The sequence below is a fragment of the Grammomys surdaster genome, unplaced genomic scaffold (genome assembly GCF_004785775.1).
Source record: "Grammomys surdaster isolate TR1022 unplaced genomic scaffold, NIH_TR_1.0 255, whole genome shotgun sequence".
NCBI classification, from domain to species: Eukaryota; Metazoa; Chordata; class Mammalia; order Rodentia; family Muridae; genus Grammomys; species Grammomys surdaster.
In genome coordinates, this window is record NW_021604696.1 from 6,339,401 (window position 1) to 6,365,616 (window position 26,216).

The following is a 26,216-nucleotide window of genomic DNA, read 5'->3' on the forward strand; positions in this document are numbered from 1 at the left end:
GGTCCAAGTTCCCTGCTCCTGCCCTTAGGCAGACCCTTCCGTGACTCACTGTTTAGCTGGAGGTTCATATCTCTGTAGTCCTCTAGCTACAAGTTTATAAAACTAGGTATAAAGAGTTCTTCAAATGGCTTGCCATGGACAGGAACCCTCATCCATAGTCGCCAAACTCTCGGCTTCTGTCGGTTGATGTAGGTGGGGTCAGTGCTCTGTCATGAGACCTTTTTTTTTTTTTTTTTTTTTTTTTGACCTTTTTTTTCTAATACTTCACCTGGCAAGGACTCAGCTCCTGGCCTTCCCCTTCATACCAGTTAATCAGTCTTGTTGCACTGTGAGGTTGACCTCCCACAAATAGAACGAAACATAGCCACCACCTATGTCAGGGATAAAGGGTTTTGGTTCCCCAGTCTCATTTTAAACAGTATAAACTGATTACGTTTGACAAATATGCTGGGGATAGGGGTTCCTACATACAAAAGCCCCAAGTTGGGGCTTCTTTGACATTAATACCTGCCTCCCACCAGTGTCAGAGCCTCCTGAAGTCCTCAGAACTCAGCTGGAAGGGCAAAGTCTGGCTAAGGCTCAGAGCTGGGAGTGTTGACCGAATCTCTGCCATGTTCGGTGACTAGAGCCCATGGACCTGCCAGAGCCCCATCCAGTCCTTACCGTGAGACCAGTGTGGTTAGGGCTGTGGGAAAGTTGAGCATGCCAGGAAATTTGGTAAGGAGTGGGTCTGAGACCCCCACACTCAGGTACACCACTGAGACAGTAGGCGCCTTCCTGTTCCCTACTAGATTCCTGGCTGGTAACACATGCCACACTCCCCACAATGGTGGCCCGAACAGAGTTCTCCATGCTAGTGAGGTACCTAGAGGCCCTGAGGGCTGAGCCAATAAGCTTCCTTTTCCAGACATTTTTCCTTGCAAAAGGTATTTAATTTCAGGTCCACCCTGAGGAGTTGGTATGCTCCCATTTTCCACTATGAACAGTCAATAAACCATATAGATAAACACAGACTGTTTCTTCCATCAGAACCGCAGTGGGGAACATGGCGAAGGCCTTCCCCTACAGAGCGGTAGCCTAAGCCTCCCATAGACGGCCTCTCTGCTCCTCCAAACAACATCTGCCAAGCTAAGGACAATCACCGAGGAGCTAACCTGGAGTTCTCATCCCTCCCACCTGGCCCCGGGCCACGGGACACCAACTGTGCTCTCAACTCCTCATGACTCAGCAATGCCTGGATGTCCACAAGTTTGGAGTATTTGGTCCCGGCCTCCTTCTGGGCTCATGGACCCACTGATCCTTTGTTCCCGACTCCTCTGTGCAGTACCCCAGCAACAACTGGACCCCTGGAAGTTACGGAACCCCAACTTCTCACCCCCCCCATCATAGACTGAATTCTTCCACCCCATGAGCGGCCTAATAAGTGGTGTCTTGGTGCTTCCCTAGAGCCCAGCACTCAACAGTTGTACAAGGAGACGAAGTCAAGCACCAGAGGCGTGCAGACCCACAAGGGACAGGGCAGGATAGCATGTCCCCAAATGCCGTAAAAGTTTAAACATTTCAGAGTGTCACTTCCTCCCACTGAGTACAGTGAAGGAGACGTCATTACAAAAACCAAACTTTATTTTGCTATCTCACAAGTCAGCAAGGAGATAACCGTGGTGTAAGTCCCTGCTTCTGGTACTTTTGCCAGACACAAACAGATTCCTTCATGTCCTCAGCTGTAGCACGGGGGCTCAGGCTGGTCCTGCCATGCTGGGGACTCGGGGGCTCAGGCTGCCCCTGCCATGCTGGGGACTTCCCAAAGTGGCCAGAGAGATTTCTCTGTGCCATATCAGCCTCTACAGAACTTCTGGCTGGGGAAAGGTTCACTGAGCCTGCCTCGTGGCTAACAAGGCTTGCTAATGCAAGACCAGGCGTGGTGGCCCTTGACTGGGCTTGCTGACCAACATCCAGACAGAGGTTTTTCCTTTTGCAGGGGCCTGCCTCAGAGCCAGGTCCCATCTGTCACACACTCCAAGAAGCCATCTTCTCAAGAGCCTTCCCCAGTCTTCAGTGAAGGCACTACAGCCACCTCCTCGATCTGCCAGCGACACATGGGGCACCTGGCCGTGTCTTTGAAGATGTGCCAGGCACAGGAGCCACAGAACTGTGAGTGGCCACAGGGCATGAGGCGGGTGTTGGCTGTGTTGTGGAAACAGATGACACACTCCTCTCCTGATGTGACTGGAAAACAAGAAAGCACAGGTCAGAGGTATACATGGAGGGTAGGCCACCTATCTCTTACCACAGGACATGAAAGCTCAGTGTCCCGAGGAACAGGACTCTCTGTGAGAATCCACTCAATGCAGTTGCATGAAAACCTACAAAATACCCACAGCCCCTTATCTAGGCTATTGCTTCCCAGTTTCGGCCACCTGTGGTCTGAAACTATCAAATGGAAAGATCTAGAAAAAAAAGACATGAGTAGTAAATAATTGTTATTACTGTATGCTGCCAGTTCTATTTTATTACTAGTTATTATTGCTGACCTGTTCCTATGATGAATTTATAAATCCAAGTTGAGCATAAACAACTGCTCACAGGGTACTAGGAGCTGGGCACTGTTAGCGTCTCAGAACACATCCTCTGTAGGTTCAGGGATCCAACAAAGCGCTAGCTTGGATACAAGGAAAATAAAGCCCACATATTCCCTCTACACAAAAGCTTATGCACACTCATAAATGAAAAGTGAGTCTAGCAAGTTTTTTCCTTTGCTTATTTGCTTATATTCTGCTTATTTGGTGAACCTTTATTTTATTTTATTTTATTTTATTTTATTTTATTTTATTTTATTTTATTTTATTTTGGTTTCTTTGTGTACCTCTGGCTGGCCTGGAACTAGCTGGCCTCAAACTCCTAAAGCTCTGTCTGCCTCTGCCTCCCAAATGCTGTGATGAAAGGCATGCGCCTTTATGATTAGGGATGGATTTTCGTTTGGTTTGGTTCTGCCTTTTAATGTTCTCTTCATACTGGGAACTGAATCCAGAGCCAGGACTTGGGACACACTAGGCAAGCCTCTACACCTAGGCTGTATACCCACCTGACTTTTTCTTGTTTCTTTTTTTGAGACAACAGTCTCATTTAGCCTAGGCTAGCCTCAAGCCCACTATATATAATTGAAAATAACCTTGAACTTCTGATCTCCTCGTGCCCACTTTCATCACTATGATTTTATTTAGTGCTGTAAATCAAACCCAGAGCTTTGTGCCGCTAAGCAAATACTCTACCAAATAAACTGTATCCCTGGCCCAGTGTGTGTGTGTGCTTGTGTGTGTGTATGTGTGTTTGAGTGAGTGTGTATGTGTGTGTTCGTGTGTATGCATGTATGTGTGCTTGTACATGAGTATGCATGTTTGTGTGTGTGCATGTACATGTGTATGCATGTATGAGTGTGTGTGAGAGTATGTGTGCTGTGTGTATGCACGTGTGTGTATGCACGTGTGCATGTGTGTACATGTGTGTGAGTGTGTGCGCATGTGTCTGTATATGTACACATTTGTCTGTATGTGCATATGCATTTATCTGTACATGTTTATATGTGTGTGTTGTGTGCATGTTTACATACTGTGTGTGTGTGTTTGTGTGTGTGTGTACATGACTGTCTGGTTGATGTCAGGGGCTTTCCTCCACCTTGGTCTTGATACAGGTTCTCTCACAGAACCTGGCTGGACAGCAAATCCCAGGGATTCTTCTTGTCTCCGTGTTTCTATCATGTGCCTGTCCACTCATGTGGGTTCTGAGGACTCAACTCAGACCAAGCAGGCGCTTCTCCAACAGAACCATCACTCTACCACTATGCTTTCAAAAGAAAAACAAGAGAGGGGCCAGAGAGAGAGCAGGCTCAGCAGCTTTAAGCACTTGTTCTTGGAAAAAAAGAACCAAGTTTGATTCCCAGCATCTATGTGGCAGCTTACAACTATCTGCAAAGCCAATTCCAGAGCATCCAACTCCCTCTTAGGGTCTCCGAAGGCACCAGGCCCATAGATGATGCTTTTTTTTTTAATTTTTTAAAGAGAAAAGATTAAACTAGGCTCTAATCTCAGCATTTAAAGTGTTTGGAATAAGTTTGAGGGTAGATTAGGCTATATGAGACTTGCGGGGAGGAGGGGGTAACTCATGAATCTACTCTTCTAATTTTGAAACTGGACAATGTTCTAGAAGGCTGAAACTTTGCATCACTTCTGGATCTCTAGTGGGCAGTAAACGGGCCTAAAACCTGTGGAAGACCTGTTTGTGGGACCTAGAAAGATGACTTTGAACAGTGAGACTTCTCAGTGAGACTCGTGCTGGGGCCCCGGGATGTGCACTCACCTTCAGACTCTGGTACAGGTTCCCCACTGGTGATCCAGGCGTTGGCTTTGGGATCTAAGGCAGAAAGGGAAGTTCAGGGCCAGGAATCCACACAGATGCACGTACCCACACACGCATGCGCACTCGCTACCCTGCAACATCAAGCTCCCTTCTTTACTGCTAATCTCCTGGTTGTGTTAAGAACCTAGCTGAGCTCTCACATCTTTGTAGGATTTTTGTTTGATTGGTTTGGGTTTTTGTTTTGTTTTGTTTTGTTTTTTGTTTTGTTTTTTGTTTTGTTTTTGTTGATTTTTTCTTTCACCTTAGTATGGCTGAACTACTTAAGGTGCAAGGTTCTATCCAAATGCAAATTCTCCTTGGTGAACCGCGACCAGCCTAACAATGTTTAGAGGACTGGTCATATCTTATCCTTTTTTGGGACAAGGCTAAGGCTTTTGCTCATTTTCGTGTTTCCGGTGTCCTGGCCATGGGCTGATGGCATACTGAGAATAAAAGAATGAACGGTTCTATCAGAGCCACTAGACAGGTGAGTGAAGTCACCTGGAACATTGTCTCCATGCCACACTCAGTATTGGGGCCCCAAGGATTGTCTCACCCAGCAGCTCAATGGCTTTCGTGGTCCCGTACACATCCATCACTGCCCAGAGCGGGGCGCCCTGGACCAGCACGTCTTTGCGCAGCAAGAGGGGGCGGCCAGCATTGACCTTGGCGAAGAGCCAGCCTCTACGATTCACCCAGAAGCAGACCACATTCCCCGCGCGAACGAAGCCCTCTGGAAGCAACGCTGCCCACGTGGGACTCTGCTCCTCCAGGTCCGGGCACACGAAGGGTGGCAGGCAGGACGCAGCCACTTGCGCGGGGTCCAGGCGCGTGAAGCCCACGCGGAGGCCACCACACCAACCATCTTCATGTCGCAGCACACGCAGCGCTACACGCTCACCGGGCCATACAGGACGCTGGCTGAATACAATACCGTCGTGGAACGTGGAGCGCCTGCGCGCTGTGCTCCGCTGGTCATCCAGATGCACCTGTGCTCCCGTGGCGTCCCCGTGAAAACTAAGGGCCTCGCGGGGCACCTCGGCATCTGTGGAGCAGAGTGGGGAACCAGTCAGTGAGGGCCCATTCTAACCCACCGGCTCTCTAGGAAACACCCAGGACCCTTGGCCACCCTAGCCTCCTTCACCACCTCCTTCAGCACCATTCAAACCATCCCACAAACTCATCTCACAAACTCCCGGGATCTGCTTAAAGCCTGTTGGGCAGCGCACTCTACCTGCCTGGGTCTGTTAACCTCCCCTGACCTCAGTTTCCTACTTCTGGCTAGTATGAAAATTGCAAGAACCTACATGTGTACCAAGCCCTGTCTAAACACACTCCTGAGACGTCGTTATTACTGGGATCTAATAAAAAAGCAACTTGCTTGTGTTGTGGTGCTGTAATCCCAGCACTGAGAAGGTGATGGCAAGTTCCAGGACTGCCTAGGCTACAGAAGGGGTTCCAGGCTAAGCCAGCCTGAGCTACATAGACAGTGAACTCTTGGTAAACAAAATGAAATCAAAGACTTAGACATATGAACTTGGATGAGTTTATTGTTTTTATTTTATTTTTTAACATGTACTTCTTTATTGAGTGCACAAGTTCCGGGATGCATGGGTGGAGGTCAGAGGACAACTTGCAGGAGCCAGTTCTCCCCTTCTACCTTGTGGTTTGGGGGATTGAACTATATAGTCCTTCAGCTTGTCGGCAAGTGCCTTTACTAGCTGAGCCACTCTGCCAGCCCCTGGATGAAGTGTAATGCCCATGTACCCTCAAGTGCCTAGTCTGGAGGAGCTGGGTCAGCTGGCTTGCTGACTTGTGCATGCCTTGCAGGTGGGCCACAATAGCCCTGCTTTCCTCTCTGCTGCTCTGACCTCCTTCTCCCATAGGTGAGCTGGATCAGCCCTCTCCCACTGAAGGTGACTAACTGATCCCGGAAGAGATGACACAGCAGTTTCCCATAGGACAGGGGTGCAAGCTGAGAACAGGAGATGCCTGTGTGCCCCCAAGGCCTGAAGTGAGCTTTGGAACCAAGGGACTTCTGAAAAGCACTTGGCATCCAGGAAGGAACATTGCCTGCTGGGCAGCCGTCTTAGCCCTGACTGGGAGAGAGCTGGAGTTTCCTGTCCTGGTTGATCAGATCACAGAGATCTGTCTTTCCTCTTTAAGGGGTTGGGGCGGGGTGAGAGAAGGAAGCTGAAAGAGAAAGATGAACTCAATCTGAACTTGAGCCAGACTCCAGAGAAATCCCATCCCCCACCAGCTGACTGACCCCTGTTCCACTTGCAGACCACAAGCCTACCTGCAGAGCCAGACATAGAACTGTGAGGTCCCAGTGCTATGGTCCAAGCCCTTCCCAGCACTCAGCTGGGTAATAGCCACCACTGATGTGAAGGTCTCAAGTGAAGCTATGGTAAGGGGCTTGAGCAATGACTCTGGACAAGAGCAGATGCTGGAAACAAGTCCTTGCAACCCTGCTGGTCCACGGCAAAAGCAGAAATAAGGCCAAGCTGGCACCCCGGCCTCATCCACTACAGCCTCCATGGAAAGGGTTAAGATCTCCTCCGGGTCTGGGAACTTTGAACTGCTCATCTTAAAATGGTGGCCACTGCTCCCTGGCTGCGGGCAGGGTGTTCATCTGGCCACATTCCATCTCCAGGAGGACAGAGACTGGAAGGATTGCTCTGGGAGAGAGAAGTTCAGTTTGCTGCCCCCATCCACTTCCCAGATGAGAGGCAGGAGTCTGGTTAATGGGATGTCAGGTCAGATGGCTGATGGGATATCAGTTCAGAAGGAGGCAAACTGCCCCAGGAATGGCCTCTGAGGGCACAAGAGTCCCAGGAAAAGAAAGCCTTGGCCTGGTTAGCAGCTTGAGTGGGCAAAGCTCCATCCCCACTTAGGAGCCTTCCCAGGGATCTTTGCAAGCTGGGACACGCTGCCACCTCCATAGGTCCCTAGGTGAGCAGAACACTTGAACCACCTTCTCTCTTCTGTATGCTCAGGCCTTGTGTCCCTACATCCAGTGGCCTCTGGGCAACTCCCTGGGTGCGGCTCCCAGGAAGTACCACCACTGGCAAGCCACAAGGGGCCTCTTGAGCCCTAGCCTTGCTACACACAGTCTCTCATGGCTTGTTTGGTTATTCACTGCACACGACCCAGATGGCATAGGGCTGAAGGCCACCCTTACCCTGCCAGTCTCTCAAAGACCTTCAGGACTTTGTCCCCCACAGGAGCCCCACCTTTCCTTACCGAGCACTGCTTCCTGGCTTCAGAGCTAGGTCACAGTGGCACGAAAGGGGTTGACGCCTTTCTTCTGTCTTGTTCCTTCCACAAAGACTTGCAAGAATATTCTCACCCTTTGACTGAGCAACCTGACAGATCCCACTGCTGGGTTGGGCCATGGCAGAGGTTGGCGCATGCTAAACATGGCTCTCTAATCAGGTCTGTCCTGGTTTGCAGGGTTGGCACAGGGTTCAGAGCATTCTCTACCAAGAGCTAGAGAATTCCTGTTCTGGGCCCCATTTCCAGGCCAGATCCCTGAGATACCATAGAACAGGGAGGTGGGGCCTTCTCCAGTGACTCTACCTTTGTGCTACCCACTGATGTAGGCTGGCCTGGGTCTAAACGGCTAGGAAGTTGGGGACACGCAAGCCATGTCCGTAGGGTCATCTCCAGCCCTGGGCAGATGAAGACAGATTATAGTCTCTGCTGCAAGGCTCTGGGGATTTTACAGATGGATGCTCAGCCACCTGTTTCATGAAGGCCTCCCAACTGTCAGGATGCCAGGCACCCAGTCAGTCCTTTTCTCCTTTCTGCATCCCATTCAAAAACACTCAGAGCTTGGGGAAGCTCAGGAAAGGTCCCTTCCTGGTTCCTCCCAGCCCCCAAGGAGCTTGTGGGCTCAGCTACACAGTCTCAGCCCCCCCCCCCCACACACACACACACCAACCCGCACCTGTTACACTTCATCCCTTTTGGCATTGTTACTGCCCTGCCTTGAATCCAAACACAGCTGCCTCCGCAGAGGTAGCTCTGGGCGTGGCCACCCACTGTGAGTGAGCCTTGGGTGCTTGCCACGGGGCCCCACGCAGGGGCGCTGATTGGCTTGGGGGGGGGCAGGTCTAGAGAGCCCCGTCCCAGTCTCTGTTCTAAGGCGTGAAATGCTATGTCCTGTCCACTCACCCAGGTCCCTCTGCTAAGGGAAACGTGACCAGAGGAACAGGTGAGTGTCTCAGAGAAACTTCCTATCTCATTACTATTTAGATGCCTACATTTGGAGCCCTAAAGGACAGCAGGGTGGTGGCACTGTCCCAGCCTTCACATGAGAAAAACCAAGAGCCCAGGGACAAAATGATTTGCCCACGGTGCCACCGATAATTTGGTAAAGCTGAAGTCCCTCGTTTACCCACAGGGCCTTCTAAGCTCTTCCCTTTTCCCCACCCCAGCCTTGATTCTCCCTTATCTGCTTCCTAGATAAAGACTGCTTACGGGTAGTGGGTGGGGAAGAAGGGGTGTGTATCTTGGCAGCCATGTTGGACCTGAGACACCCAGTCTCTGCTGGGTTCCTGGGAAGACCGGAAGCTCGCTCTCTCATGCAGCCCAGACCATGGAAAACACGACTCTAGGAGCCAATGATGTCCCCGCTCTCCCTCTTCCAGACCTCCCACTCCTTGCAGTCAGGACTCAGAAGCCAGCTCAAACCATACCGGAAATCTACTTACTGGCCTCAGGGCTGAGGCGAGAACCCATTAGCCTGGGCTCCTCCTGGGGCACAAGTCCCTGGGTCTGGAGATGTCTGTGAAGGCCAGTGGTCAGGGTTACAAGACTCTGAAGGTTCTCCTTTTATAGGCTGGAGATCACGTTACAGAGTTGATGATTAATTAGATGCTGTCACGCATGACGATATCCGGGACTTTCCCCATGACCTCTCGTGGCTCACAGTGGACTGCTGCAGCAGCCTGGCCTGAGAAAAGAAAGGAAGCAGGGGCTGGGACTGCGGCTGCAGCAGACGGTTCTTTCTGTTTGACTTCTAAGCAGCCCCTGTCTGAATTATAATCGCATGTTAGTAAACACCCGTGCCCCCACCACCACCACTCCCCTCAGGAACTCCACCTTCTTCTATAAAGACTCTAGTAGCTCTGGTCTGGGGTGAGATCTGCACATCTGGAGTTTCAAAGAGCATGCGGGAACTTCGATATGCAGCCGGCATGGAGACCAACCCCACATACAGAAGGTGTGTCCCGTTGCTGAATCCTAGGACCTGTGAAGTTGAGCCTGCCCAGTGGCAAGGTTGGTTTGAAGGCTTACAAAAACCCCCCACCCCTCGCCAGACTAACTCTTTCTTGAGACTCCAGATCTAGGCTACAATTAGTGACTTCTTTGGACCCTTTAAGAAAGGAATAGTCCTAGGCATGTCCCTGGGGCACCTGGAAATGGCTAGACAGGATTTGGGGGTTGACTGAGGAGGAAATAGAGGGCTGAAGACCCAGGTTGTACCCACTGTATTACCTTATGCAGAGCCCTTCCTCTTCTTCAGGTCTGATGTTCTGCTCTGGAGACTTCCTCCAGCCGGCATGCCGTGCCTAAGTGAGAAGTGGCCAGAGGAAGGTGGGTGTCATCAGCGGAGCCCTGGTTACCTCAGACGTTGCTGTAACCCCTGGACTTTCATTTTCCGGCCACACCCTTGCTGAGCGCCCTTTGTCTCTGCACTAGATGTATAACTTCTGCCAAGGCCACAGGTAGCTGCTCTGGAGCCAGTACCAGTCCCTTGGGCCTGAGACCTGTGGATCCTAAAGGTTGCAGTTTGCCCAATGTCCCAGCTGGCTCAGTCTAAAAGGCTCAGGCTCCTGGTACCTCCTGGCAGGCAAACCAGTCTCTGGGCAGTTCTAGATGCTCCTCCCTCGCTGGGCTTTACCTGGCTGCCTTGAGTGGCTGCCCAGGGCTGGAGCCAAGAGATCCTTGTTGATTATCTGCATTCCCCTAATAGAGGTATGTGGGCACCTGATCAAGGTGCCTGCTCTGCAGCTTTAGACTTTATAGAAAATGGGCTAGCTGCAGACCAGCAGGCAGCTGGTATGGCTCCCAGACAGGACCTGTAGCCTGCTCAGGCCAGCAAACAGCAGATGGAAAAAGCAAGGCCACAGACACCCGCATCCAAATGAATTTAGCTACCCCACTGATGGGGTTCGGGGTATGCCATTCTAAACAGGCTCCCTACATTTGGGAGGTAGCATAAACGGAAGGCCCCTGTCTTCTACCCTCACCTTTCTCCTATGAAGCCAGCCCTGAGTCTCTCATGCTATGATCTACTGACATCAGGGCAGGGGAGGACCGGAACAGACTGTGCCTGCTAGGCCCTGCCCTGCTCAGCACTGTTCATTGACACTCACCTCTGCCCCAGTATCCTCACTATAATAGGATTTACAGTCACTTGTGGGCTCAACTTCAAGCCACAGTACGAACATACAGACAGACCTCTCATTTCTCTGGGTCTTCCTGTTTTTGAAACATGGTCCCAGCTAGCCCAGCCTTGCCATGACCTTAAACCCTCAATCCTCCTGCCTCTACTCTTTAATGCTGGTGAGATGGCTCTTACCTGCTGCTAAGCTTGACCCAGGGACACACATGGTGAGTGGAGAAGCCTGACAGCTGCCCTCTGACCTTTACACATGTGTCATGGCATGTGTATGTCCACACTCACAAAAATAAATCATACACACACACACCACACATATACCATATACACCACACACATCTATACACACACACACACACACACACACACACACAGACAAACTTCATGCCTGCCAGGCAAGCACCCTGCCAACTTAGCTACATCCCCAGCCCTATGTCATTTTCTTCCTTTGAAAATACTTTTGTCTCGAAAAACCAAACAAAAATAAATAAATACTTTTAAGTTTTATTCTTTGACAGTCTCATACATGTATATGATTGGTTTTCGATCTTAAATTTTATTCTTATTATTTTAATCATGTATACTGTATGTGTCTGTGTGTAGCTCTGTGCCCCTGAGTGTGGGAGTCCTAGTCATATGTATTGTATGTGTCTGTATGTAGCTATGTGCCCTTGAGTGTGCCAGTCCTTGGAAGCCAGGAGCTTTGGATTGTCTTGAAGCTGGACATACAGGCAGTTGTGAGCGCTGACAGCTTGGGCCCTCTGGAGGACCAGAGAGTGCTCTAAATCACCAAACCATTTCTGTAACAACCCTGTTCCTCTTGTCCCCTCCTACCCCATCTGGACTCGTTCATCTCCCTAACAGGTCCCTCCCCAACTTCTATTCCTTTTTTGTTTGTCCACTTTTTATGGCCCACTGAGTTTAGTTACGCTTGCCCGAAGACATAAGCATGTGTGCGGGGTTACTGAATGGCTCACAGGCAACTATCTAGTGGTTACACCCTGAACAAAGATGACTCTCCCCTCCCTCAGCAGTCCGTAACTACCAAGAACCTCTCCACTGGGGTGGATCTGTGTCTGCCCCTCCCCCATCTAGGTTTTTATTTCTGGAAGGCTCTAGGTATCATAAAATTCACATCCATACTAAATGAATGTGCTTTACAACAGAGGTGCCTGAGAAGTCCTCACACCAGCCAAGTTGTGCAATCAGCCAAGGTGCACATCAGCAGATAAGGGAAATGCATGTTCATGTGTGTGTATGTGTGTGTGTGTGCGTGCAATACAGTTTTACTCAGCCATAAAGAATGGAAGTTATGTCATTTGCAGGGAAACGGTCAGAGCTGGAGATTGTCATGTTAAGTGAAATAAGCCAGACTCAGAAAGACAATTGTCATCAATTTCCTCTCCTATACAGAATGCAAATTTAAGAAAATAAGGCATGTACTACTAGGAGATGTGTCACTTACCCAGATAGAGTGCTTACCCAGCATGCTCTAGGTCCAGGTTCAACCCCTGGTAGTGGTGAAAGAAGGAAGGACAAGGGACTCTTTGTGGGTGATGCTTTGTTGTCTTGAGACAGATTTCACGCTTTATCCTAGGCTGGTTTGAAATTCAGAGTAATCCCTCTGCCTCAGTCTCCAAAGTTCTGGGGTCACAGGTATGAGCCACCATGCTCAGCTAGAAGGAACTCTTTGGAAAGAGGAAGGGGCCCCATTGGGAGAAGGAAAGAGAAGGCAATGGGAGTTAAACACGACCAAAGCACATGACAGATGTGTGTGTTGACAGCATGAGGAACCCACTGCTTTGTACAGTGACTATACACTAATCAGAAATGTGTGCACCTCCTCTGTCTGTCTGTCTGTCTTATGTACCGAGGGGTCCTAGCCATGACCCTTGTGAGGGGAAGGACAGAGAATATTCTCCTAGACATTGTTGTCAAAGTCCAGTACTGTACTAACCCAATAGTCCTCAAGGAAAGTCCTCAGAAAGGGTCTATCTGTAACCACTCTCATTTCACAGAAGGGGAAACCGAGGCACATAAAGCACACAAACAGTTCCAAGAAGATGGCTAAGTGGGTGAAGGTGCTAGCTTGCCACAGGATCCTGGCAACCTGACTGTGATCTCCAGAACTCACACAAAGGTAGAAGGAAAGAACCAATTCCAGAAGTTCAGAAGTTGTCCTCTGACCTACACACCCATACACATAAAAAAAAAAAATCTGCCCTCTCTGCCATGTGGCTTTGCCCTCTTTGATGCCTCACTAGGTTAGCTGACTGGGCTGGCACATAGTAGGAATTTTATAAATAGTCTCTTCTAGGTCGACTGAGTGCCCACGGGATGCTCTATGTGCTATCACCACAACAAAGCTGGTGCCTTGGAAGGCGTGTTACCAGGACAGGTCAGGCTCTGTAAGACGGGTACAACAGGCCAGCCTAAGGAACTGCAGCAGTAACCGGCTCGCCCTCTGCTGGCTATAGTTAGTACTACAGGATGCAATTGAGGCCCTGTGAGCCTGCAATTGCCAGAGAAGCTTTGAAGGCCTCCACACCTCCTCCTATCATCCCAAAACTCCCCCATGTCCCTACTACTCAGATCCTGCTTGTCACCTCATGGGGCCCCCTCAGTGGCAGTCTTTATCATTACATAGTGCTCTTGTGTGGACCACCTCATAGATGCCTCCTTCTCTGTGAAGCTGCAGACTGCTTGGGGACCGGGGACAGGCTGTGGTCCAGGTCCAGCATAGGCAGGAGTCCTGCCTGAACTGGGATACTGGTGAGCAGCCCAACCATCAGTGTCCTAGGATCCCTACTGTGTTATACTAACAAACCCTCACCTACAGGCGGTGGCCCCTGCCCAGATGTTACCTCAAGAAATGGAGGGGGTCTGCAGTGACAGAATGCTAGCTTCAGGAACAGCCCAGGCCACAGTCGGGGCTAGGAAGGATTTTCCAGGTGCCAACAGGGCAGCACAACAGCCTCTTTGCTGGTGACCTACCAAGAGCCTTAGATGGTAAAGGTATTTGCAATCATGCCTCATGACTTGAATCCAATCCCTGAAACACATAGTAGAAGAGGAGAGCCCGGTTGTGGTGGTTTGAATATGCTTGGCCCAGGGAGCAGCACTATTAGGACGTGTGGCCTTGTTGGAAGAAGCGTATCACTGTGGGGCTAGGCTTTGAGACCCTCCTTCTAACCATGTGGGAGTCAGTCTTCTCCTAGCAGCCTTCAGATCAAGATGTAGAACTCTCAGTTCTGCCTGCAACCATACCTGCCTGGATGCTGCCATGCTCCCTCCTTGATGATAATGGACTGAACCTCTGAACCTGTGAGCCAGCCCCAATTGAATGTTGTCCTTATAAGAGTTGCGTTGGTCATGATGTCTGCTCACAGCAGGAAAACCCTAAGACACAGCTCTTACATGTTATCCTCTGAGCTCCACATTTGCACCATGACAAACCACACCCCCCCACACACACACATGAAATAAAAAAATAAATATGAAAATGGACCATCTGCAGCCTTGGCATGGTGGTACATTCCCATAATCCAAACAGGCAGGGGAATCAAGAGTTCAAGGCCAGCTTGACCTTGTCTCATAAAATAGAGGAATTACATCTTTAGAGAACACATACAGGCTTGTCCCTAAACAATACAGTCCAACAACTATTTTCATATCATTTATGTAGCATTGGGTATTCTAAAGCCCTTACACATGCTTTATAGCTTACCCTTTTCCCCTGGATATTAAGATACATATGTTAAATTTAAGAACTAGGGCCAGGGTTATGGCTCAGTTGGTAAAGTATTTGGCTAGCATGCACAAAGCCCTAGGTTCTACTCCAGCAGTGCATAAATCGGACATGGGAGTGTGTATCTGTGACCCTAGCCCTCCGGAAATAGACACAGGAGGCTTAGAAGCCAAGGACATCATGAGCTACATACCAATTTGAGACCAACCTGAGCTACAGGAGATTTTATTTCAAAAAGAAAAAATAAGCTGTAAGTAATGCCCATTGTTGAGCATCATCGGTTGTGGTACCCACATGGGCCCTAGAAATAGTCTCCATGGATACCAAAAGATCACTGTACTATTATACAAAACACTGTTTATTGCCTCAAGGCTGTGGAGTAAATGTAAGGGAAGACCCAGAACATCACACACACATGCCTCCATGTGCATACTGCTAAACACATGTGTGAACATACATGCCGCAAGCACACACACATGCACTTCTATTCACACAAAGTTTAGGCACAACCATTCTAATGCAAAAGTCAGGACTGGGCCTCTCTAGAAGTATAGGACTGGAGAAATACCTTAAAGAACTGGTTTGGTTGTTAGGTAGTTGTGTGCACAGACAGAAAGCACCACCACTTGGATTCTCAAAGGGCATATAATGTGAACCTACCTACATTGGCTTACTTTCTTTCCAGTCTGAAATTCTTCTGAATGAACTCAGGGAAGCCATGGGAAGAACTTGGTCAGCACTGCCCCCTGGTGGTGAGGAGAGAGACTGTTGACCTGGTACCCAGGAAGGAAAGAGTCCTGTTACCAGAGCCCCAAAGGTTCCTAGGTACTAGGTCTCAGTCACCAACTCTGCTTGTTCATGGGCATTCTAACAACTCTGGGGGTCCACCGAGTCCTCCAAGTCACTACTATAAGTCCTCAGGCATGTGTCAATTGGCTGTTACTGGTAGTGGGGCCAGGTGGGGGAGGCCAAAGCATCCTGACTGGTGCAGGGCTAGAGACCAGCTCAACAGTGTAGAGCACTTACTGCCCTTATAGAGGACCCAGGTTAGGTCCCTATGGCGGCACACTACCGTCTATAACTCCAGTTGTTAGAGATCCAACACCCTCTTCTGGCCTCCCTGGGTTCTAAGCATGCACATAAGTCCACAGACATGCATGCGAGTAAAACATTCATATATGTAAAATAAAAGAAAACATCTTTGTACTTGACACAAGCTGGAGTTATCACAGAGAAAGGAGCCTCCCTTGAGGAAATGCCTCCATGAGATCCAGCTGTAAGGCATTTTCTCAGTTAGTGATCAAGGTGGGAGGGCCCAGCCCATTGTAGATGGGGCCATCCCTGGGCTGGTAGTCCTGGGTTCTATAAGAAAGCAAGCTGAGCAAGCCAGGGGAAGCACCAGTCAGTAACATCCCTCCATGGCTTCTGCATCAGCTCCTGCTTCCTGACCTCCTTGAGTTCCTGTCCTGACTTCCTTTGGTGATGAACAGCAATGTGGAAGTGTAAGCTGAATAAGTTGCTTCTTGGTCATGGTGTTTGTGCAGAAATAGAAACCCTGACTAAGACAGTCTGGTTGTGTTTGTTTGTTTGTTTTTTGGTGGGTTTTTTTGGTTTGTTTTTTTCTTTTCTTTTCTTTTCTTTTTCTTTCTCTTTCTTCCTTCCTTCCTTCTTTCCTTCCTTCTTTCCTTCCTTCTTTCCTTCCTCCCTTTCTTTCTTTCTTTCTTTCTTTCTTTCTTTCTTTCTTTCTTTTTTTTTAAGTAGCTAGCTCCTAGTGGGGAGGAGTTTCCTTTCCAACCATCCTGGTGCGTGTGTTTGATGGTTCAAATAAGATTGCCCCCCAAAGGCAATGCTTGGTCCCTAATTGGTGGAACTGTTTTGGGAAGGATTAGGAGGTGTGGCCTTGTTGGAGGAGGTGTGTCATTAGGGGCAGGCAACAGTGGTACAGAGCTAGTTCCTGTTTCTTGTATACAGCCAAGGCTACACACAGAAACCCTGTCTCAGAAAAACAAACAAACAAACAAACAAACAAACAGCATGAGCTCTCAGCTACTCCTCCAGCGCCACGCCTACCTGCCTTACAGCCATGCTCCCCACCATATTGGTCATGGACTCACGCTCTGACACTGTAAACAAGCCCCCAACTACATGCTTTATTCTCTAGGTTGCCTTGGTTGTGGTATCTCTTCGCAGCACTAGATCAGTAACTGAGACGGGCGGTGAAAGTTTAGGGGTGGGCAGATATGGAATGGATGCATTGAAAGCAATCAATCGATCTGAAAGCAATCAATCGATCTAGGTACCAATGAGAGCTACACAGTCTCAGAAGTACCAGACTACCTCCACCTTCTGTTCCAGGCTTCTAGAACTTTCCATGCTTTGGTCGCTCTGTGAACCAAAAGTCCCACTGGAGTGTGCCCATTGGCAAGCCTCTTGGCCATTAGCTCCATTCCTCAGCCATGAATCCTTAGACACTCCATCTACCAGAGCAGAGTCAGGGTTTCAAACATCCCTTGGAGAGTGGGCTCCTGCATGCGCTCTCTCCTCCCCCCCTTCTCGTTCTTCTCTCTTCTCTCTCTCCTCTCTCTCTCTCCCTCTTCTCTCTGCTGAGCTTTAAGAACATAGATGAGCCAGGAGGTGGTGACACACACCTTTAATCCCAGCACTCGGGAGGCAGAGGCAGACAGAGCTTTGCATTCAAGGCCAGCCTGGGCTACAGAGGGAGTTCCAGGAGAACCAGGGCTACATAATGAGCCTGTTTCAAAACAAACCAACAAACCAAGCAAGAACCTGGAAGAAAGACCAGGCAGAGAGGCCCATGCCTATAATCCCAGCACTCAGGATGTTGAAAGAGGAGGGTTGTTGTGAGTTCTGAGAGCAGACTGTTCTACAAAGTAAGACCATATCTCAACACACACGCATACACACCAAACAAATAAATTTAAAAATTAAAAAGATATCAGTCTTGTTTTCCAGTAGACAGCCACTGCCTACTGCTCAGGGACTCCAAGGATTGCAGGTAGGAGGGGCCTGCAAGGGCTTCTTGCCCTGATTCTTCTACTGAGTTATCCTCTCTCCCCCATTCCTTTTCATGGGTATTTTCTTTTCTGTAGCATAGTGCTCCCCAGGAAGGACCCAGTGAAGGCTGTTCGCCCTGGGTTTTGCTCAAGTTCCCCTAGACAGGCATTTGTAAACAGCCATCGTCATGGTTTGGATCTGGTTTTTCCCCCAGAGATTCGTGAGCTGGAAGCTTGGTCCTTGGTGTGGTGTTGGGAGGCAGTGGAACCTTTACGAGGTAAAGCCTTGTGGACTGGGGAGGTGGCCCAGCAGTGAAGAGTGTGTGCTTCTCTTGCAGAGACCCAGGTTAGGTTCCTAGCACTGACAGGAAGTGGTCTACAAACACCTGTAACTCTAGTCCCAGGGGACACCGATCCCTCTGGCCTCCATGGGCACAGCATGCATGTGGGATACCTGAACTCATGCAGGAACTCAGACATATCCATTACATAAAAGAAACACATCGTTTTCAAAAGAGGTCATCGAGCACCGCTTTTGGAAGGGATTGATGTAGTTTCTGTGGGGCACCAGAAGTCCCCGAGAGAACAAGCCTAACAGTGAGATTTGCATTGCTCTGGCAAAATACTTCACAGAAGCCGTGTGAAGTCAGAGATGCTTATTCTGCCTCATGATTTCAGTGGGCTGCAGTTTGTCAAGGCAGAGGCAGGTGGATCTCTGTGAGTTTGAGGTCAGCCTGGTCTGCGTATCAACTTCCAGGAAAGCTAGGGCTACATAGAGAGGGAGGAAAAAACCAGGCATGGTGGTACCCAAGCTCCAAGTTCAACAAGAGACCCTGTATCAATAAACAAGGATAAAGAACAATAGAAGATGCCCACATGTTAACTTGTACTCTACACATGTACACACCAAATGCGTGTGCATGCGTACATACATACTAATAGAAAGATGCAAGAACCACCATGTCTTAGGGTTTCTGTTACTGTGTTATTGTGATAGAACAATATAACCAAAAGTAAGCTGGGGGAAATTGTTTATTCTTGTCTTAAAACTCTCAGGTCACAGCCAGGCAGCAGTGACACATGTCTTTAATCCCAGCACTCAGGAGGCAGAAGCAAGTGGATCTCTGTGAGTTTGAGGTCAACCTTGTCTACAGAGATAGTTTCCAGGACAGCCAGAGTGTCCTTTTATTGCTATGAAGAGATACCATGCCCAGGGCAACTCTTAAAAAAAGAAAACATTTAATTGGGAATGGCTTAAAGTTTTAGAGGTTCAGTCCATCCTCACCATGGTGGGAAGCATGGCCGTGTGCAGGCAGACATGGGGCTGGAGGAGCCAATGGTTCTACATCTTCATCTGCAGGCAGCAGAAGGAGACTGTCTTCTACACTGGGCAGTTTGAGCATATATGAGATCTCAAAGCCCACCTCCACAGTGACACACTTCTTCCAACAAGGCCACACCCCCTAATAGTGCCCCTCCCTATGGACCAAGCATTCAAGCATGAGTCTATGGGGCCATTCCTATCAAACCACCACACAGGGCTGGTCAGAGAAATGCTGTCTCAAAAACAAAACAAACAAAAACCCTTAGGTCATAGTCGATCACTGAAGGAAGTCAAGACAAGAACTCAAACAAGGTAAGAACCAGGAGGCAGGAACTGATACAGAGTCCATGGAGGAATACTGCTTACTAGATTTCTCAGTCTGCTTTCTTATAGCCTTCAGAAGCAGCCCATGGGTGGTACCACTCACAAAGGGCTGGGCCCTCCCACATCAATCATCAATCAAAATACATGACAGGGCTTAACTACAGGCCAATCTGTTGGGGGCATTTTCTCAAATGAGGTTCCCTCTTTCAAAAATGACTCTAGCTGGTATCCAGTTGACATAAACTTGCACGCCAGGCAGTGGTGGCATACAGCTTTAATTCCAGTATTCAGGAGGCAGAGGCACATGGATCTCTGGGAGTTCAAGGACAACCTGGTCTACAAAGTTAGTTCCGGGACAATCAATGCTACACAGAGAGATTGTCTCAAAAAACCAAAATAATAATAATAATAATAATAATAATAATAATAATTTAAGACTAAAACTGTACTATATACATGTATGAAATTATCAAGGAATAGATTTTAAAAGTATTTTCAAAGAAGGAAGATAAAGACACAGGCTGGAAATATAGCTAAGTTGCTAGGGTGCTTGACTAGAAGCCAAGACAAAACAAAACAAAAAACTTGCCAGCAGCACCATGGACCTCAGAAAGTGGCTGAAAATCACTAAGGGATCACTAAGGGGTCACTGAGGGGTCACTGAGGGATCAGGTGCATAGTGAACCTAAGTTGAGCCTTGGCCTAGCAAGGATCCAGACCAAAGGGTGGGGACTAAAGACAGGAACTGAGGAAGCAGCAGCTACCCAGGAGCAAGTGAGGCCTGAGAGAGAATCAAGACGGAGGGCACTGTGTAGAGCCAGAACCCTGGAAGGACAGAGCAGATCAGCCAAGCTAGAGCCATGACTGTGGAGTTTTGCGCTGCTTAGTGCTTAGGGCTCCAGGTGGGAGGAGAGTTTCCTAGGAAAAACAAAATCCTAAAACCAAAGCTATTTATCAAGCTAGAATCCAAATGTATGGTATCCATATGGTTCCAAGCTAGGACTGGAGAGATGGCTCAGTGGTTAAGAGACTGACTACTCTTCTAGAGGTCCTGACTTCAATTCCCAGAAACCACATGGTGGCTCACAACCATCTGTAATGAGATCTGATGCCCTCTTCTGGTGTGTCTGAAGAGAGCTACAGTGTACTCACATACATAAAATAGATTAAAAAGAGACAGGGGGAGGCTGGAGAGATGGCTCAGCAGGTAAGAGCACTGACTGCTCTTCCAGAGGTCCCAAGTTCAATTCTCAGCAACCTCACGGTGGCTTACAACCATCTGTAATGGGATCCAATGCCCTCTTTTGGTGTGTCTGAAAAGAGTGACAGTAAAATAAATATAAATAAAATAGATTTTTTAAAGAGAGAGTTCCAAGCTAAAAAGTTGATATGAAAGGGTCTCCCAAGAAGCCTTAGAACTTGACCATAGCAAATATAAGACCTCTCTGTGGCCTTTTTAATACTGCAGGACACTCAAGACCACCACAGAGCAAAACATTCCCCAGGAGAGGAGCTCACCGTCCCAAGCAGTCACAGATCACACCAGGAACCATCTACCAGAAGGACCATCAGCTGCCACAGCAAACCACCTTATAATGATGAGCTGAAAGAGACGTAAAGTCACCTAAGAAAGGATAGACATACTAGGAAAAAGAGCAGAACCAGGTATAATGTCTCATTCCAGCAGCTGAAAACTGAGGCAAGAGGATTGCCATGAGTTCAAGGCCAGCATGGACTAGATAATAAGTTTCAAACCAGCCTTGATACACAGTGAGACCCTGTCCCAAAATCAGTACCAAACAAACATAAAGGAGAAGGGGTTAAGGGAGGAGATAGTGGCAGCTGGCAGATGCTGTTTGCTTTGCTTTGCTTTTGGATTTTTGAGATGAGGACTCAATAAGAAGCTTTGGCTGGAACGCACTCTGTAGATCTGGCTGTCCTCAAACTCACAGAGATCCACCTGCTCCTGCCTCCTGCGTGCTGGGATTAAAGGCCTGTGCCATCACAACTAGCATATATATATATATATTAGGAATATATATATATTTTAGGAATAAAGGAGGGGCCAGAGTCATGGCTCACTCACCACCAAGCATGGTTACCTGAGTTCAACCCTCAGGACCCACAAGGTAGAATTGATTCCTACAGGTTATCCTGTGACCTCACATGCATGCACACTGTGGTATTAGTACACAGACACAGACACACACACACACACATACACACACAGCACACACACACAGGTACACACACACACATACCACTCATGCACACATGCATACATCACACACACAGACACCATACACACACATACACATACACTACACACACAAGTACACATACAGAGGCACACACACATACAGACATACACAGCACACACACAGGTACACACATACACACACACCACTCATGTACACACACACATACATCACACACACACACCATACACACACATACACATATACTATACACACAAGTACACATACAGAGGCACACACAGACACAGCACACTCACGAGTACAAACACACACAGAGGTACACACGCACTTACACTGCACATATCACTCACATAGGTACACACAGATACACATATACCACATACACACCACACACAGAGGCACACACACATATACACCACGCATATACCCCATACACAGGTACACACATACAAGGTCACACAAATAATAATAATTATTATTATCATTAGGTAAACATAATAAAGCCGGGCAGTGGTGGCGCACGCCTTTAATCCCAGCACTTGGGAGGCAGAGGCAGGTGGATTTCTGAGTTCGAGAGTTTGAGGCTAGCCTGGTCTACAGAGTGAGTTCCAGGACAGCCAGGGATACACAGAGAAACCCTGTCTCGAAAAAAAACAACAACAATAATAATAATAATAAAATTTTAAGGAATGAAGTAAGTAAACTTACAACATTATGGAGGATTAAAGCATCAGATTAGACAGAGTTGATAGAGGTCTTGTGGGCAGCAAGGGAATGTAGAAAAGTTCATCAAGATACAGTTCTCTACCAAAGAGTTAGAATATTTGAGAGGAAGGACAGCCAAGGCTACGTCATCAGAGACCTGGATGGTAACATGAGAAGCTAATAGGAATTCCAAAGAGATAAAATAAATAGGAGAGAGATCATCTTTGTAATAAAAAAAAAAAGATGATTTTTTTTCTAAAATGGGAAATAGACATGATATTTCAAACTGAAGAGGCTTATTCAGTCTTGGGCAAGAATATAAGAATAAATGTTTTAAAATGGGTATTGCTGAGCATTGAAGGTAAATCTCAAAAGCAGTCAGAAAGAAAATACAGCTCACTTGAGAGGGGGTGAGTGGGGATGGAGACATTGGCTTGGTGGCTGACGGGCTGGCAGCACTGGCTGCTCTTCCAGCTGACCCAGGTTCAGTTCTCAGCCTCTGCCCTTCTGTAACTTGAGTTGTAGGAGACCAAACACCTCCTTCTGGCCTCCTGAGTATCAGCATGCTTGTAATCCTGAGTTCAATTCCCAGCAACCACATGGTGGCTCACAACCGTCTGTAATGGGATCTGATGCCCTCTTCTTGTGTGTCTGAAGGCAACTACAGTGTACTCATATATGTAAAAAATAAATAAATCTTTTTTAAAAAAAGAATTGTTATGGTTTATATGCTCATAAGAAGGAACATAAACTCAGAAAACATGTACAATAGTGCATGTGCCCAATTAACTTTCCTGTCACAAACACCCCAAAGTTAATCAAGTAAAAAGAAAAAAATAGTTTTGCTTCTTTATTTAAATAAATTGGACATATTATTGTTATTTTTATTATTATTTGGTGTTTTGGGTTTTCTGAGACAGGTCTCATATAGCCCAGGCTGGCCTCAAACTTGCTATGTAGCTGAGGATAACCTTGAACTCATGACCCTCCTGCCTCTGCCTCCCAAGTGCTGAGATCATAGGTGTGCACCACCATACCTGGTTTAATCACTTTTTGTTTTTGTTTTTTTGTTTGTTTTTTTGTTTTTGTTTTTCGAGACAGGGTTTCTCTGTGTAGCCCTGGCTGTCCTGGAACTCACTCTGTAGACCAGGCTAGCCTCGAACTCTCGAACTCAGAAATCCACCTGCCTCTGCCTCCCAAGTGCTGGGATTAAAGGCGTGCGCCACCACCGCCCGGCTGGTTTAATCACTTTTGAGACAGGCTTCTGTAAGCACCTCAGACTCCTGGGAGCTAGCCCAGGCTAGCCTCCCACTCTTAACTCTTCTGCCTCACCCTCCCAGGTGCAGGGATTACAGGTATGTCCCATCATGCCTACCAGAGGACCTGGACTCGGTTCTCTTATGCTCAGGGCCTCTGCTGCAGGGTCTGGAGGTGCTGATGTCTGGAAGCATGTGGATTCTTCTTCATCCACAAGTCTAGCATCTGTGCTTGGATCTGAAGGACGGTACCTAATGGAGTCTGTTGAAAAGAATGGACTGTGCATGGCATGTTCCAAAGCAAGAGTTCTAAGAAATCAGGGACAGCCACACAGCCCTGAACGTCACACAGTGCCCCTTCCACCACATCCGCTGACTCAAACAAGTCACCATGGTTAGCCCAGATGCTGAAGGAGAATTACTCTCTGTCTTTGGGGGGAGAGTTCAAAGGCCTGTGGGATGGAGACACAGTCATCCCTGTCTGGGAAAATAGAGCCTGCCACCCTCAACAAAAACGGTCAACAATTTTCAAGCATAAAGTGTCATTGATTTTTATCAAAAGGTGATAGTAAATAATTTACAGTGGTAAATCAGATTGAAACATTGAAGCATGGTTAGATGACAGTGTATAGAAACGGGAGGAGGCTCACTGGAGCTGAAGCTTTTTAGAACCTTGACATTGCCTTGGAGGGAAAGGATACTGAGTAATTTTATCCCTCCGGTCAGATAAATGTGACAGAAATATAACTTAACCACTGAAAATATCAACAGCCCAAGACCAGCGCAGGAGGCAGATGGTGAGCCTCATCTGTACACGAAGCTCAGTTTCATGTTCTCTTAGAATAGTCTGTATGTGCAGCTCATTGACTCTGTAAATCCAGAGTCATCAGTACAGTCAGCCCTCTACACCTAAGTTTCTGGATCTGCAGAGTCAACCAGCTGCACATATAAAATATTCTAAAAAAGCAGAACAGCCGACAGCATCTACCCTTTCTTCTTATCGCTGTTCCATAAATAGTGCACGAATAATTAGCAGGCTGGAGAGCTAGCTCAGTGGTTAAGAGCACTGGCAGCTCTTGCAGAGGACCCAGGCTCGATTCCCAGCACACACTTGGTGTCTCACAACTCAGTCCAGTTTTGGGAGGTCCAGCGCCCCCTTCTGGCCTCTGTAGGCACTGTACACAGATGGTGCACAGACATACACGCAGACAAAACATTCAAAAGAATTGTTTTAAAGAATGATTTTCCAGGTCATTGGCATTGCATCAGGTAAAATAAATCATCTAAAGAGGGCTTACAATAGGCAGGATGTGGGCTGGGGAGATGGCTCAGTGGGTTAAGCACTCGCCACATGTGCTGGCTAGTTTTTTGTCACTTCAAAACAAGCTAGAGCCATCTGAGAGAAGGAAGCCTCAACTGAGAAAATGCCCTCCATAAGATCCAGTTGTAGGCAAGCAAGGTTGGAATCCATTTTCTTAATTAATGATTGATGGGGGGGAGGGTCTGGATGGGACCACCCCAGGGCTAATGATTCTGGACTCTATAAGAAAGTAGGCTTTCTTTATAAGAAAGAACAAGCCAGTAAGCAGCATCCTTTCATGGTCTCTGCATCAGCTTCTGTCTCCACATTCCTGCCCACTTTGGGCTCTTGCCTTGGCTTCCTTCAGCGAACTGTGACTCCAAATATGTAAACCAAATAAACCCCTTCCTCCCCCAAGTTGCTTTTGGTCATGGTGCTTCATCACAGCAACTAGCAACTAAGACATCATACACTGTGAGGACCTGAGTCAACATCCCCAGAACCCACATGAAGTAGCATGTGGTAGGGCACACGTCTGTCACACCAGCACTCCCATGGCAAGATGGGAATCAGATTTAGGACTCATCCTGTGGCCAGCTAGCCTAGCATATGCATCAGTGCTGAGGAGATCTCAAGGTAGAAGACCAGGACTGATGCCAGAGGTTGTCCTTTGACCTCTGACTCACACACAAACATGCATATGCATGTGCGTGCGCACACACACACACACCTCATATACACACACAAAAGATTTAAGCTCACAGGATATGCATAGGATCTATGTGAAAGCTATGGCTGATTTGCTGTTGCAAGGGGTTCTAAGTTTCCTCTCTCAGTGTCCTTCATGGACACTGAAAGATAGCTCAGGAGACGAAACAACAAACCCAGGGAACACACAGGCTCCAGCCTCAGGGTCTTGGGCTCATACAGTACAAAGATTATACTGATTTTTCTGAGAAGGCAAAACACAGTCTCCCAGGGAGGATGTCACTGGAGCAGATGGCTCTTCAGTTCCTAGGACCCACAGCCAACGTTGAAGACAGTACATACAGTACCGGCTGCTTCTGAAGCAAACCATGCAGGCTAAGCATGGCTCCTTCCTGTTATAACCTTGCGAGTCAGCACTGTGCTCATTTGACAGATCAGGAAACTGAGGTTATTGAGGTTAGGTAACTTGACCAAGGTCACATATTTAGAAAGTGGTAGAGCTTTTCAAAATACAAAACTGGGGGGGAAATGCCCATCATTTGTAGAAAAGTTTTCAATAAAGCCTAAGAAGACAGGATTCCAGTTAACCCTGCCTTACCCAGAAAAGTGAATTCCCCAGAACACCCTGCACACCGCATGTGGCTGGGTGCATGCACTCACTCAGTATTCTGATTAACGACAGAGCCCTCAGTAAACAGGGCCAACCACAGGAAGAAAAATGTTCAGAAATCAGAAGCAATGTTCTCTGAATTTACTGCATGCTTGGAGATCCCCAGACCCACGGGAGCTGCTGCATCCATGAGCCTTAGGAGCA

General features: G+C 48.0%; 1 protein-coding gene and 1 long non-coding RNA gene across 3 annotated transcripts; one reads left to right on the top strand and one right to left on the bottom strand.

The window, feature by feature from the left end:
* Nucleotides 1–1,913: 1,913 nt before the first annotated feature.
* Nucleotides 1,914–10,263, bottom strand: Neurl3 (neuralized E3 ubiquitin protein ligase 3). Its single transcript, XM_028775474.1, has 5 exons — nucleotides 9,898–10,263; nucleotides 9,111–9,352; nucleotides 4,949–5,437; nucleotides 4,354–4,407; nucleotides 1,914–2,226 (listed from the first exon to the last, which is right to left on the bottom strand). The coding sequence occupies exons 2-5, from the start codon at nucleotides 9,136–9,138 to the stop codon at nucleotides 2,033–2,035; spliced, it is 765 nt and encodes a 254-aa protein (XP_028631307.1). The 5' UTR covers nucleotides 9,139–9,352; nucleotides 9,898–10,263; the 3' UTR covers nucleotides 1,914–2,032.
* Nucleotides 8,504–11,311, top strand: LOC114627586. Of its 2 annotated transcripts, XR_003712376.1 has the most exons (3): nucleotides 8,504–8,611; nucleotides 9,048–9,678; nucleotides 9,926–11,311. It is a non-coding gene; the product is annotated as an uncharacterized LOC114627586 (long non-coding RNA). The 2 variants fall into 2 exon arrangements; XR_003712375.1 differs by lacking the exon at nucleotides 8,504–8,611 and having other exon boundaries at nucleotides 8,621–9,678.
* Nucleotides 11,312–26,216: the final 14,905 nt, after the last annotated feature.